The sequence below is a fragment of the Camarhynchus parvulus genome, chromosome 7, assembly GCF_901933205.1.
Source record: "Camarhynchus parvulus chromosome 7, STF_HiC, whole genome shotgun sequence".
Classification (NCBI taxonomy): domain Eukaryota; kingdom Metazoa; phylum Chordata; class Aves; order Passeriformes; family Thraupidae; genus Camarhynchus; species Camarhynchus parvulus.
In genome coordinates, this window is record NC_044577.1 from 5156290 (window position 1) to 5169420 (window position 13131).

The 13131-nt window shown below is 47.1% G+C and overlaps 1 protein-coding gene across 2 annotated transcripts; it reads left to right on the plus strand.

Annotated features, from left to right (window-relative positions):
- Window positions 1–26: 26 nt before the first annotated feature.
- Window positions 27–7950, plus strand: NUP35 (nucleoporin 35). 2 transcript variants are annotated; one of them, XM_030952276.1, is made up of 9 exons: window positions 27–151; window positions 917–1087; window positions 3031–3158; window positions 4814–4874; window positions 5474–5615; window positions 5987–6056; window positions 6148–6276; window positions 7111–7278; window positions 7639–7950. In XM_030952276.1, exons 1-9 carry the CDS (start codon window positions 118–120, stop codon window positions 7714–7716), a joined length of 981 nt encoding a protein of 326 aa, XP_030808136.1. In that variant the 5' UTR covers window positions 27–117; the 3' UTR covers window positions 7717–7950. The 2 variants fall into 2 exon arrangements, with proteins under 2 accessions (XP_030808136.1, XP_030808137.1); XM_030952277.1 differs by having other exon boundaries at window positions 111–147.
- Window positions 7951–13131: the final 5181 nt, after the last annotated feature.

A 13131-nucleotide genomic window follows, 5' to 3' on the forward strand; every position in this document is an offset into this window, starting at 1 on the left:
CTTTGTCCCACCATATCATGGGGTGGGTCGGAAGTGACGGCGGCAGGAAGCTCCGTCCGGTTTGAAAGCGCCCGGCGGAGCCACGGCCGCCGCCTCTTTCCCGCCCTCCGGGCCGACATGGCCGCCTTCGCCATGGAGCTGCCGCCCGCAGGTGAACTTGGCCCGCGGCTCCCCCGGGCCGCGCCGCGCTCCGGCTCTGCCGGGCGCCCTTCGGGGGCTGCGCTACCCGGCCCGGCCGGGGGCGCCCCGCGGGCTCCCCGGCGCTGCCTGCGCCCCTGTGAGGGTTGTGGGGCCGGGGCCGAGCCCCTGCGCTGGGCGGGGGTGTGGATGCTGCTGAGCCGGGGTGGGAGACGGCGCCGGGAAGGGGCGGTTCGCGAAGGGGGAGCGGGGTTAGATCGATCGGCCGCCACTTGAAATTGCGCAAAATGCAACATTGTGATAAACTCGGCTTCCCTGTGAAATGAATGATTAAACCGGCTTTGGTCCCATCAATACAAGTGAATATCTCCGAGGCGGGTGTCGAGAGGATGGTGCCGCGCTCTTTTCGGTGGTGCCCAGCGACAGAGCGAGGAGTAATGGCCATAAACCAAAACAAGAAGTTCTGTCTCAGCGTGAGGAGGAACTTCTTGTAGCCGAGCACTGGAACAGGCTGCCCAGGGAGGCTGTAGGGTCTCCCTTTCTGGAGGCATTCCGAACTCACCTGGAGACGTTTCTGTGTACCTGCTCTGGGTGACCCTGCCTTGGCAGAGGGTTTGGAGTAGATGGTCCCTTCCAATCCTAACAGTTCTGGGATTCTGTGATCTTAATCACTTCGTGTATCTTGTGCTATGTTTCTTTCATAGAGCCCACAATGGAAAAAGCTGCTTTCTCTTTCTCTTTCACTTTTCTTTTTCATATTTTAAAATTTTGTTTTCAGGAGCTGAACCAATGACTCTTGGCTCCCCGACATCTCCAAAACAAGGAACTAGTGCTCAATTTCTCCCTGGGTTTTTGATGGGTGACTTACCTGCACCTGTGACTCCGCAGCCACGTGCTTTATACGGCCCTTCAGTTGGTGTCATGGAAACAAGGTCTCCTCTACTTGCAGGTCAGAATTTGTTGAATGTTGGAAAATTGTCCTGAAAGCAAAAAATTGGTTTGTCTCACTGTTCTGCATGACTGCTGCAGACTTGAATCCTTATAGTTTTATATCTTTCTATAAGCAAACTCCACCGATTAAGTGGTGAACTCAGTATATTGAATTATTATAAATGTTTTAAATGTGATCGTTTTGGTATCAGGAAAAGTTTGTTTTACAGAGAAGGTAATAAAGCTCTCCTAAAATACAGAATCAGTTTATATGACTCTTTACAAGTCAGTTGCACATACATTGATGTTGAAAACAGAGATATCTGCTGGCAAACTAAATGTAGCTTGTGCAAACTGCTGATTTCTTTGCAGAATTTTTTCTATTTCTTTGAATTCTAAAAGGAAACTTACAGGTTATCAAACTTACAAAAACTGGGGGGAGAAAAACTGAAAATAAACTTTTTAATTAATATCTAATGGTTGTAGCTAAACTTGATGTCTGCTGTCATTGGACTGGAGTAGTGACTTTTCCTAGCTGTAGATGCTCATTTCTCTTCAACCACCTAATTAATCAGACTAGGAGAAGTTCTTACCCATGTTAGTATTGTACATCTTCAGTACATCTTCAGTTTGTACTCATTCTCTGAGAAGAGTGAGTAGTTGACATGCCTTGGGTGATCTTGGCTTTTGTACTAAATCAGTTGGCATAATTTAACATCTGATGGTGTTAATATTTTTGAAGTCATTTTGAAGGAAAAATTGAGGACTAAAGTACTGCAAGAATTTCCCTTAATAAAATATTCTCTTCTTTGAATGTCAGGCTGGATTGGACTCAATGATCTTTCCCTTACAAGGTCCCTTTCAACTTAAAATGTTCCATAATTGGAGGTTTGTTGGTCTTCTGCTTCTTGCTCTTGTCTGCCTGCCCTTACACATCTGGGAACAAACCTCTTACAAAAATATTTATGAAATTGAAAGTAATCATGTGAATTTCACCAAATGGTTTTTTAAAGGGTTTTTTATAGCCTCAGAGTATCAATTTTAGGAAGAGAGGAGCTAGTAAGATACTAACACAAACTTCCCAAAGGAAGTGATCAAGTACATCAGTTAAAAAACTGCAAACCTTGATGGGAGAGTGCTTTACATAATGCACATTATTCCATGTAACAGTAGCAGTTCTTGTATGTGTTTAACAGTTCAGAGTAGAGCCTTGAAGCTCATGATTTAGGATTAGAAAAGCTTGGTTTCCAAACATTTTGCAAGTGAAACTTGATGTAAACTACTTTTTTTTCCCCCTGGGGTAAATCCGCACAAAAGGTTAAGATAAGGTCAAATTCTTTCAAGAAGTTTAATTCTCTTGGAAGGAAGTCCTAAAGTTTAGAAATTGGGAGGGCAGCTGGTTTAACTTCATCCTGTCTATATGCAAGCTAGTCCCTGCTCTCAAGAGCTTACAATTTTTATTTAATATGAAATTAGATGAGAAGCCAAGGAATTTGGAAAGTGGGAATGTGACAGTAATGTGCAATGTCTCTGTGCATTTTGGTATGGTTCAATTTTTATAAATTTCAATTTTTATACATCTCAATTTTTAAAAATCTTGCTTTTGCATCTGTACTATAGGCAGGTTAGTCTCTGAAACAATTAAAATGGATTTCTAGCCTGGCTTAAAATTGAAAGATACAGCCATGCTCAGGACTTCAGGGAAAGAACATGTAAATAGTGAATATAATGGGTTAATAAGAGGTCTGAAAGTTCTAAATAATACTTGTGTATTACAAACATTCAAACCTGAACAGTTTGGTAGGACAGACGGCTCTGCAAACCTCCAGTGAAACAATCAAGTCTCAACAACAATCAACATGAGAGCATGGCTGAATGCATTACTGAAGTTTCAAGAACAAGTACCACCAAAGCAAAATTACAAGTTTTCTCATGCTGCTCTTTTGTTCCTTTGAATTGCAGGAGGGTCGCCCCCACAACCAGTAGTCCCTTCACATAAGGATAAAGGTGGTGCTCCACCAGTTAGAAGCATATACGATGAGTTGTCTAGTCCTGGCCTTGGATCAACACCTCTGTCCTTAAGAAGAACAGTAAGTGTCTTCAGCACTGGCCTGTTCTTAGCAGATGTGAGGCAGCTTACTGCCTCAGGGAATTCTCAAACTTAGCTGTATAAACTGCTGTAGCAAAATGAGAGGTGACCCTACAGATCATGCTGTTGCTTAGTATGTGTTGTTTGGTGTACCTGTTCCTGTTCAAACAAGAGCTGTGGTCATGAAGCAAATTCCTGTTATTGCCAGTTTTCAGTTCAGCAGGAAATGAAAAATGCAAGTGATCCTCAGTTATGCAAGTCAGTTATGTTCTCAAATTCAGCTTTGTTTGTCAGCTTTTCGCTTTCTTGTAAGTTTATTGGGCTGCTGATTGCCAGAAGGACCCTTCCACAGCCTGAAAGGAGGTTGTAGCAAGGTGTAGGCTGGTCTCTGCTCCCAGGTAACAAGTAATAGGACAAGATAAAATGGCCTCAGGTTGCACCAAAAGAAGTTTAGATTGGATATCAGGAAAAATTTCTTCACTGAAAGGGTGGTCAGGCATTGGAACAGGCCACCCAGGGAAGGGTTAGAATCACCATCCTTGAAGGTGTTCAAAAATGTGTGGAAGTGACACTTGGGGACAAGTGTCCCCAAGGGGTTTAGTGGTCAAGATGGCAGTGTTAGGTTAATGGTTGGACTCGATGATCTGAGATCTTTTCCAACCTTAATAATTCTGGGTTTCTGTGATTACTTTTTAGAAGGCAATAGAGGCACTTATGGAAACAGAAGGAATTTTCTTTCTGAATAAAATATCTAGTTGGGGTTAATTTTGAAAGAGAAACACTGAAATTTCTACGAGATGAATTTTATAATAAGCTCTGCTGCTTAACTGACTGATGAAGCATTACTAGGTCCTTTTTCACTGAACTCTTCTGATGCAAGGAGAACGCTTTAAACTGAATGAGCAGTCTTTGTATTGAGTGTTGCCTTCTGAAAAGTTTATTCTGATAGCTGAGGTTCTCTGTGAAGGACAGAATCCTATGGTGTCTTAAAGGACTGGATATTAAATTTCAAAACAATGTTGAGCAGCTATCAGAACCTATGTTGCTAGGTCTACAGGTACTCCAGGCTATTCCATCTTGTATCTAAGAAATGCCATAATTCAGGCTAAAAGTAGACTAAAATTGTTTTGAGTGTTGAAATCCTATGTTAAAAAGAAAACAACTGCTACCATCTAAAACTCAAAGTATACTTTCCTTCTATGCACTAAATAGTTGAGCAAGAAAGTAAGTCTAGTAATAGTCTCCATGCCAGGGAAGGTTATGTTTCCATGATTTCTGAACCCTTTAGGCAGTGAAAATGCTGATAAAATTAGGATAACAATATCCTTCCCATCAGGATGCACATGAATGTGTGAATTATTACAGTGCAGCAATAGTGACATGGCTATTTTAAGAAGGTTTCTGAGTATTGATATTTAAAGCTACTTTGTTTCACAAAGCATATGTCAAATATGCTGTCAAATAACTTTTCATTAATAGCTCTTAGTAATCTTTTGTTAAATATACATGCAAATATCTGTTCTCTAAAAAGTTAGGAATAACTTAAGGCAAATAATTAATATTATTACCTGAATGTTTAAATCACTTGAAAATTGTCTCTTGATCTGAGCAATATACCTATAAGAATAATTTGTTACTTTCTGTATATTAATGCAGGCCAGCTTTACTTTATCACAGAGCCCATCCACTGGAATTCTGCCATCAACTCCAGGAGCAGGTAGATGTCCTGTCAAAATTTCTATTCTCTTTTTTTACTGCTTTCTTTAATATAGAAAAATCATCACTGTTCAAGCTACATCAGTTCCTTGCTAGTTTATGAAGAGGTGGTATATTTGTTAGCTTTTCAAAAGGTGTGTGGGTATGATTAGGAAATAATTATTCATTCTGAGACTGAATTTCAAGCAGCTTTTCTTGTTCCCTGTTCCAAATGTGGTATTGAACTGAGCACAGAGGTGGTTGTAATTGAGTGAAGAAGCTGAGATTGATGGATTGCCTTCCATCTTCACAAGGTTTGATATCTTGTGTATGAACTGGTGGCTTCTTGCTAAGCTTTATTGTGTTGGCCTGTTCCTATTTGGCAACTGTATTAAGCTGTTGGTGTTTTGAAGTCAAAGAGAACACTAGGCTGCTAGTCATAAAAACTTCCTAGTGTGTTTGCAGATGTGAAGCTATGATTGACTTACTTGTTCTGTGAGTCAATCCCCATCAGATTCTTCCACATACAAGTGAAATGCTTGACACTGAATTTATTCTTTTACAATAAATCTCTGTCTTGCAAAAGAAAATTTGTTCAGCAATTCCATTTCAATTTAACAGCTTCAAGCATGTTCAGCCCTGCAAGCATTGGGCAGCCTAAGAAGACTACTCTGTCTCCTGCTCAGCTGGATCCTTTTTATACTCAAGGTGATTCCCTTACTTCAGAAGATCAGCTTGATGACACATGGGTAACTGTATTTGGGTAAGTTGATTTCCAAAGTATTGGAAAAACCTGGGTGAAGTCTTTACAGCATATGAGAGAAATACTGGGACATTGATGTTGTCTGGCATTGGTATGTATTGCAAGTACAGCTATGGTTAAAGCAAGCAAACACATACATTTCAGTTAGGCATCTTAAATTGAGCTACACATTATTTTTTCTAGTTAGAAAGGCACCATTCTGCTGTTGGGGTGTGTGGTAAAGTGCCTAGAAGGTGATATTTCTCAAGTCACTGCTTCTGATATTACAGTGCTCTCTTCTGGATTTCTGTAAAGGCTTCATAGGGTTGTATCTTAACACCTGAATTTTTAAACCACTTATAATTTTTTGAGTACTTTTTTCTGTCTTTCAGATTTCCTCAAGCATCAGCTTCCTATATTCTACTACAGTTTGCTCAGTATGGAAACATATTAAAGCATGTGGTATGTCTTAGTTTGACACTTATGTCAGAAAACATTGTGAATTAAGCATATAAAAAACTACATTTCACAATTTTCACTTAATCTCATTCAGATGTCCAACACAGGAAACTGGATGCATATTCGATATCAGTCTAAGCTTCAAGCCCGGAAAGCCTTAAGCAAAGATGGAAAAATTTTTGGTGAATCTATCATGATTGGTGTCAAGCCTTGTATAGATAAAGTAAGTTAATAATTGCTTTTAATTCAAAGGCACTCTGCTTTTGGCCTTGCTTTTTATTTTCCCTGATGTGTTTAATTTCTTTTTTCTTTTGGAATTGCAAATTGTAGGCAGTTCATCTATATAGATATAGTCTGTTACACATTTACATAAGTTTTTTCTTAAATACTTGTCAACATTTCCTGCTGAGAAAGACCATTATGAGTAATCTCTGTGCTCCTTGGAAGTTACAATGCACACAATTATATTGCCATACAAGACAAGGAAGTGAAACCATAATGTAAAACACAATTGAGATAAGTTTCCTGACTGGAATTTAGGGCCTGCAGTAGATACCTAATGGTAGATTAAGACTGTTGCTGCTCCTAATTGTACCTCTCCATTTTTTATGTGACTATGTGCTTCTGGCTCTTGAATTTATCTTAGTACTTTGGATTGAAAATTTGTTAGCAAGGAAATCCCAATCCTGTTTTCCCACCTGCCCCTATAAAAACATGTCACTCTCTTGTAAGTAGTAGTTGGGGGTAGACATGACTGTCTTGTAATCTTAATATTAACATGAGTTATTAGTGTCTAGGTATTGGCAACATCCTGACCTTTAATGCTTGCAGCCCTTTGCACTGAGTACTGTACATTAGCTTAAGAAAATAACAGTCATTCCTCAGTCATTCTGCACAGACTTTTTTTTTGTCTCCTTTAAGGATATATGATACTAAAGAGTAATGGGATCCAAATATGTTTTATCAAAAAAATTCAAATAGTAGATAACTTTAGATGATAAAGGTTGGAATACTGCTTTTCAGTATTTGTTTACATTATATTAACCCTCTATTTAAGAGTCTGATGGAGAACTTTGAAAGAAGCTCTACATCCTCAATGTCTTCGATTTTCACTCCACCTACAAAATCTGCTGGCACACCAACACAACCTGCAAATAACAGTGCAAGGATTTCTACCATGAGACCTTTGGCAACAGCATATAAGGCTTCCACTAGTGACTATCAGGTATTTTAAAGGAAACAGAAACATGTGTTTTTGTGTTGTCTCCCCTTACCTTTATAGGGCTGTGCAGGCAGACATTAGTTTCAATGTGACCTTTACCTTTTCTGTCAGCTCTTTAATGACGTGGTTCCAGTACAAGCTCAGTCTGTTCAGTCTCTAAAATAATAACAAAAAAATACTCAATTAATGACTTGGCTCTTTTCCAGGGATTAAGGGCTTGATTTGAAGAGATTTCAAACATATTTTGTCAAAATATAGTAGCACTTAGGAGAAGAAGAAATAAATGCTTAGTGTAAAAACTATTAACTACATGTTGACTGATGGTTTGTATTTTCTCTTTTTGTTTTTCTCCCTGCCTTCTAGGTGGTTTCTGACAGACAAACTCCTAGGAAAGATGAAAGTATTGTATCTAAAGCAATGGAATATGTTTTTGGCTGGTAACATACAAGAGGAAGTAACACACTAAGCTGGTCAGGGTCTGAACTATGCTACTGGCATTTGTAGTTAGTTGTATAACTACTGGTGGCAGTATTTTATCTTACATAGCACCTGGTATGCCTTCAGTTTATTCAGAAGACATGTAGCTTGCACTTTAAATGATGGCAGTGGACACATGGTTTTACAAACTGAGTAAGTGTAAATAAAAGTGCTTTATCCCTGTTTGTTCTCTGATGGCATGATTGTGAAAAAATTCTGTCTCATTAAGAAAAGCTGTCTGAACCCAGCAGCCTGTCAGTTCCCTGAGGGAGAGGTGGGCAGGACTGGAATACATCATTTTATTCAGCCTCTAATCAATGATTGTGCCTTTGGTTGTGTTTAAAGCCAAAGGGGGAGCTGCTGTCTCCAGTGAAACAAAACTCCTTCCTCAGCTGAAAGGTTTTCTAGCAGCACTGGGAGGTCAGGCTGCTCTTCCCCAGCTCCCTGTTTCCAACAGCGGACAGTTTGTGTGTGCTCTTCCCTTAAGGCAGCTGAGGGCAGCTTCTGTCTGTGCAAGCTGTTATGGCTTTGGGATGGAGGCAGAGGACCTCAAGGAGGCCCAGAGGAGGCCAGCAAGGACCAGGAAGCGGTCCAAGAACTGGAGCATTACACTGACAGCCTGGGAGAACTGGGAATGTTCAGCCTGAAGAAGGCTCCAGGGAGCCCTTAGAGGCCTTTCCAGGGCCTAAAAGGGCCTCCAAGAGAGCTGGAAAGGAACTTTGGACAAGAGCCTGGAGGGACAGAGGGAATGGCTTCCCACTTCCAGAGGGTGGCTTTAGATGGGATATTGGGACAGTCCTGTTCCTATTTCTTTGAGCTACAAAATCTAATCAGCTGATATATCCACATTAGATCCAAATCCAGAGGAGGGAAGGTAAAGATGGATTAGTCTAATTCTAATGGAAGGTGTCCCTGCCCATAGCCAGGCAACTGGAACTACAGGATCTTTAAAATACTTTCCAACACAAACTGCCGGGGGATTCTGTGATTCCCAGAGCTGAGAGAAAAACCACAATTGTACTCAAGTTCTCAACTGCTGAGCAAACATCACAGCATCAAAGGAGTTTTAGAATTCCAGCTTAGCCTTATATAGTCACCATACCAACTTACCAGTCTCAAATTCAGCATCTTTGTTGTCACTGCAGACTCTGGAATTGGTGCAAGTTCCTTATCCCAACATTAGGTAGCCCGAAGGCAGCAGAACAGGCACTGGCAGAGCCAGAGGAGCTCTTTCTTGCTGGAGAAAATGACATATTTAAACTGCAAAAGGGTAGATTAGGGTTAGATGCTCCTGTAAGCACCTTCCAGGACTCTCCACTGTGCACAGAGCACTTTTCATGCCTGTTCTGAACAGTCTTTGGAAAATAGAGCACAACCTGACTGGGATTGGCAAACCCCAAACACAGGAGGAAGAAGAAGCAGCAGCTGTTCTGCAGCCATGCCCAAGAGAGGCTGGAAGGGTCTCCTCCCTCTGGTCTCACTTGGTTGGGCTCCTGACTGTGTACGAGGCAGGAGCTGTAATTCCTCAGTTGTGGAGACCAGAATCGCACCCAGGATCCCAGCACTGCCGGACAGCGCTCAGTGCAGTGGGACAGTCGTGTGTCAGCCCCTGTACTGCTGCTTCATTTTTAGTACACCCAAAGCTCACTGTAAATCAGGGTGGTCTCTGGTTCTGCCCTCTTCCTCTCCCTTTGTAGGGAAGGACCACTGCTGTGCTTTCAAGGAACCTATTCTTGAATAACTTCCAGCATTCCAAGCTCCTTTAGCCCCAGTGGATGCTTGCCATGGAATCCCTCACAGCTGGATTCAGGAAATACTGAAGTTGACTCTTCTAAAATCCAGGCTCTTCGTCCTGCTGCTGACCTTCAGTGTGCTCACTCAGCAAGACCCTTAGGTCTTTCACAATGTTGTGACACCAGACCTTCAGGGCAGGGACATTTCCAGCCTGATGTGCTTTGCTTCTCTGCACAAAAGGCAGCACAGAAAAGAACAGCAGGATGGGGCCTGTGTGCTCCAGGGCTCAGGTTTTCATCCACTTCAGCTCCACAAAGATACAAATGAGGTGAAGAAGCTGAAACGTTTATTAATGGCAAAGCTTGGGAGAAGGGAACAAGCAGGTTCTGAAGGCCGCAGGGAGGGACAAGTAAAGAGGGAAGGCGAGCTCAGGCTTGCCCAGCATCAGCTGGGCCTGGAGCTCCAGCTGCTGTCCTCTGATCTCCAGGTTGTTTCCTCCTGCATGGGATCTGCGGCTGTCCTGGTTGTCTCAATCCAGAAGATGAACTGAGTGATGCAGCTCTTTCGTCCAACATGACTTGAACAATCAGGTTTGTGTTGGAGGGGCTCTCATCTGTGCTAAGGGCTTGAAGGGCTGAAAGAAACAGAGCCATGGTCAGAGGAAAGCCCCTGAAAGGACCGGCCCACTCAGCTCTCGCCAGGGGCCGAAAAAAACAAAAAACACAGAAACAACTAAAAGGGGGGGTCACCAAAAACACCCCCCCTAAAAAGCCCCCCCCCCCCCCCCCCCCCCCCCCCCCCACACACAAAAAACCCAAACCCCCAAAAACAAAAGGGGGTGCGCCTCCCCCCCCCACCCCCCACACACACACAGACCGCCCCCCCCCCAACAAAACACCACCACCCCCCCCCCCCCCCCCCCCCCCCCCCCCCACCACCACCCCCCCAAACCCAGAAAAAACCCACCCCGCCCCCCCCGCCCGGGCCAAAAAAAAAAAAAAAAAAAAAAAAACGCGCACCCCCCACCCCCCCCCCCACCTCCCGCCCCGGCTCCTGCGGGGGCTCCTGTGGTGGCGCCGCAGGCAGGGGCGGGCGCGCCCGTCCTTTCTTTTCCCTCCCCCCCACGCAACAGAGCCAAACACCAAAAGCGTCAAGGAGCGGCCGCCCCGCGCCTGCGCCGCGCCCCCCCCCCCCCCACACCCCCACCCCCCAACAGCCGCGGGGCGGGCGCGCGGCCGCCCCCTTGGGGCCACAGGAGCCTGGAGAAGAGCCCGCACGGGCCAGGGAAGGGGAGCGGCGCGTGGGGCGCAGGCTGGTGCCCCTGCCTGCGGCACTGGGCAGGGGCCACAGCTGCCAGCCCCGCAGACCGGGCGCCGTGGGCAGGCGGCTTGTCCAGGCATCGGGCTGGGGATTCCAGCCTGTCCTTACCAAGCACTCGGCAAATGTCCACATCTGATCCGTCTTCAGCAGCTGCTTGAGATCCTTCCTCTTCAGGAAGCTTACTGCAGAAAGCAGCGTTTCCCGAGAGGCCTGCAGAGCAGCAGAGACCCAGAGATGGCGCACCGCAGCCCGGGCACAGGAGCCGCATCTCTGGGCCAAGGCCAGGAGGAGGCTGGAGCCCGTCAGGGCCCAGGGCGTGGGGAGACAGCCGAGCCCCCTCCCACGGGGACACCCAGGAGGCCTCACCTGTGCCACACGCCCGTTCTCATCGTGGCAGTGGAAGAGGAGTGGCAGCAGGCTCTGCCTCACATGCTTCTTCAGGGGCTTTTCTCCCTTTGCCACTACCAGCGTGATCACGTCTTGCAAGAGGCGAATGGAGAGCAGCTGCACAAGGCTGTTGTCCTGTTGGAAAGGAAGCAAAAGGCCTCCACATCAGCTGCTCCAAGCCCCCCTGTGCCCAGCCCCAAGGCGCCACCCAAGTGCCCGTGGCTGGGGGCACAGAGCCTCACATTGTCAAAGAGGTGCCAGAGCGCCTCGGCCAGCTGCAGGGCGATGGGGCTGGCTATTGCCAGGTCTTTCTGCAGCAGCAGGAGGCTGAGCACAACGAGGGTCATCTCAACGATGTCTTCATCCCTATCCCACAGTAGTTTGCCAAGGCTTTCAGTCAGGCTGTACATGCTTGGATCCTGTGTGCAAAACAAGGCTGGGCAACCCCATGCTGCTGCTGCTGCTGCTGCTGCTGCTGCAGGGCTCAGAGGCCGAAGGCCTGTCCCGAAGCACTCGGGCAGCTGAGCAGCGAGCCTGGAGAGCTGGGAGCAGCTGCCACAGCTGCCAAAGCCCAGCTAAGCCCAAGGGGCTGCTTGCCCCAGCCCCACGCTGCCAGCACAGCTTCAGCTGCTGCCTCCTTCTCACCATCGAAGTGAACACCATGAGGCCTCGCAGCGCCACGCGACGCATCTCCCTGGACTGGCTCTGCAGGTGCCTTGTCAAGATCTCCAGGACTTTTTCACCGCATTCGCTCAAGTCCAGGCAATCCAGGAGCTGAAAGGCACAGAGCAGGCACAGAGGTGCCCAGCTGGCAGGAGCTCAGAAGTGCACAGGGCCGAGCCAAGGCAGCAGCAAAGGGCACAGGCAGCGTCCCAGGCAGCTGCGGCTACGAGAGGCCAGAGGGCTGGGAGGCAGCTCAGCCAGGCAGCGCTGGCCGTGGGGCTCACCTCCACCAGGAAGGCCAGGGCGGGCAGTTCCCAGTCTGAAATGCCTTCGCTGAGCAGGTCAAAGAGGCAGGATGCCATGCCGCAACACCAGACGATGGAGACACGGCGCATCTCCCTGGCAGGGAGAAAAAGGCACCATTGCTCCTGGGCCGGGAGGGCAAACCTGTCCCAGGGCTGACTGGCAGAGATCTGCTCTGCTCCCGAGCAGCCGGGGGCGCTTTGGGAGGCGGCTGTTCCCAGGCAGCCTCCTCTGCCGGCCTTTTGCAGCCTGCTCGTCCCTCCCTTGGTGACAAGGCCCTGCCGCCCATGAGCACGGGGACTGTGTGGGGCGTTGCGGGCACGAAGGAGAGGGGGGGGGGGGGGAGAAGGAGGTCTCACCTGGCCAGCAGACGCACTGCACAGTGGTGGGTGTCGGCAGAGAGCAGCGTGTCCCAGGCACGCTTGCGTTCCATGGACAGCACCACGTGCTCATAGCGCATTTGGCAGAGCAGGGCCTTCAGGGTCTGCAGCGCAAAGCTGTGTGCAGAGCAAAGGCCAGGTGACGCTGGGAGCCCCGGCTCCTGCCCTGGGGGCACGGGAGGGATGGGGAGGCTGGGAGGACTGGCATGGAGCACCTGTTGGGCTTGGCGGAGAGGCCGTGTTGCTCCTGGCATCCCTTCCAGAAGGTCTCAACCTCTTCTGGCATGTCCTGCGTGCTGATGTAAGCTTGGAAGAGCAGACGCAGAAAGAGATTGGGGAAATACTCCAGCACGACAGGCGAGCGCCAGGCCAGATTGAAGACTCTCCACAGCGCTACGGTTGCCTGCAAGAAATAAAAGAGCCAGAGACAAGGCTCAGTGGCCAAGACGTGCACGTGGCAGGGCCCGAGCGTGCAGGGGAGAGGCCAGGGGAGACACGGAGGGAGCAGCCGGCCTGGTGCCCCTGAAGCCTGCCCCTAAGGCGGGATTCAGCGCAGGGTCTGAGGCAGAAGGATGCAGCTGGGGGGAGGACA

Coding starts and splice junctions, on each gene's coding strand:
- NUP35 (XM_030952276.1), top strand. CDS start 118: ATGGCCGCCTTCGCCATGGAGCTGCCGCCCGCAG. Junction 5,616..5,986: donor ACATGGGTAACTGTATTTGG/GTAAGTTGATTT, acceptor TCTGTCTTTCAG/ATTTCCTCAAGCATCAGCTT. Junction 7,279..7,638: donor CTTCCACTAGTGACTATCAG/GTATTTTAAAGG, acceptor CCTGCCTTCTAG/GTGGTTTCTGACAGACAAAC.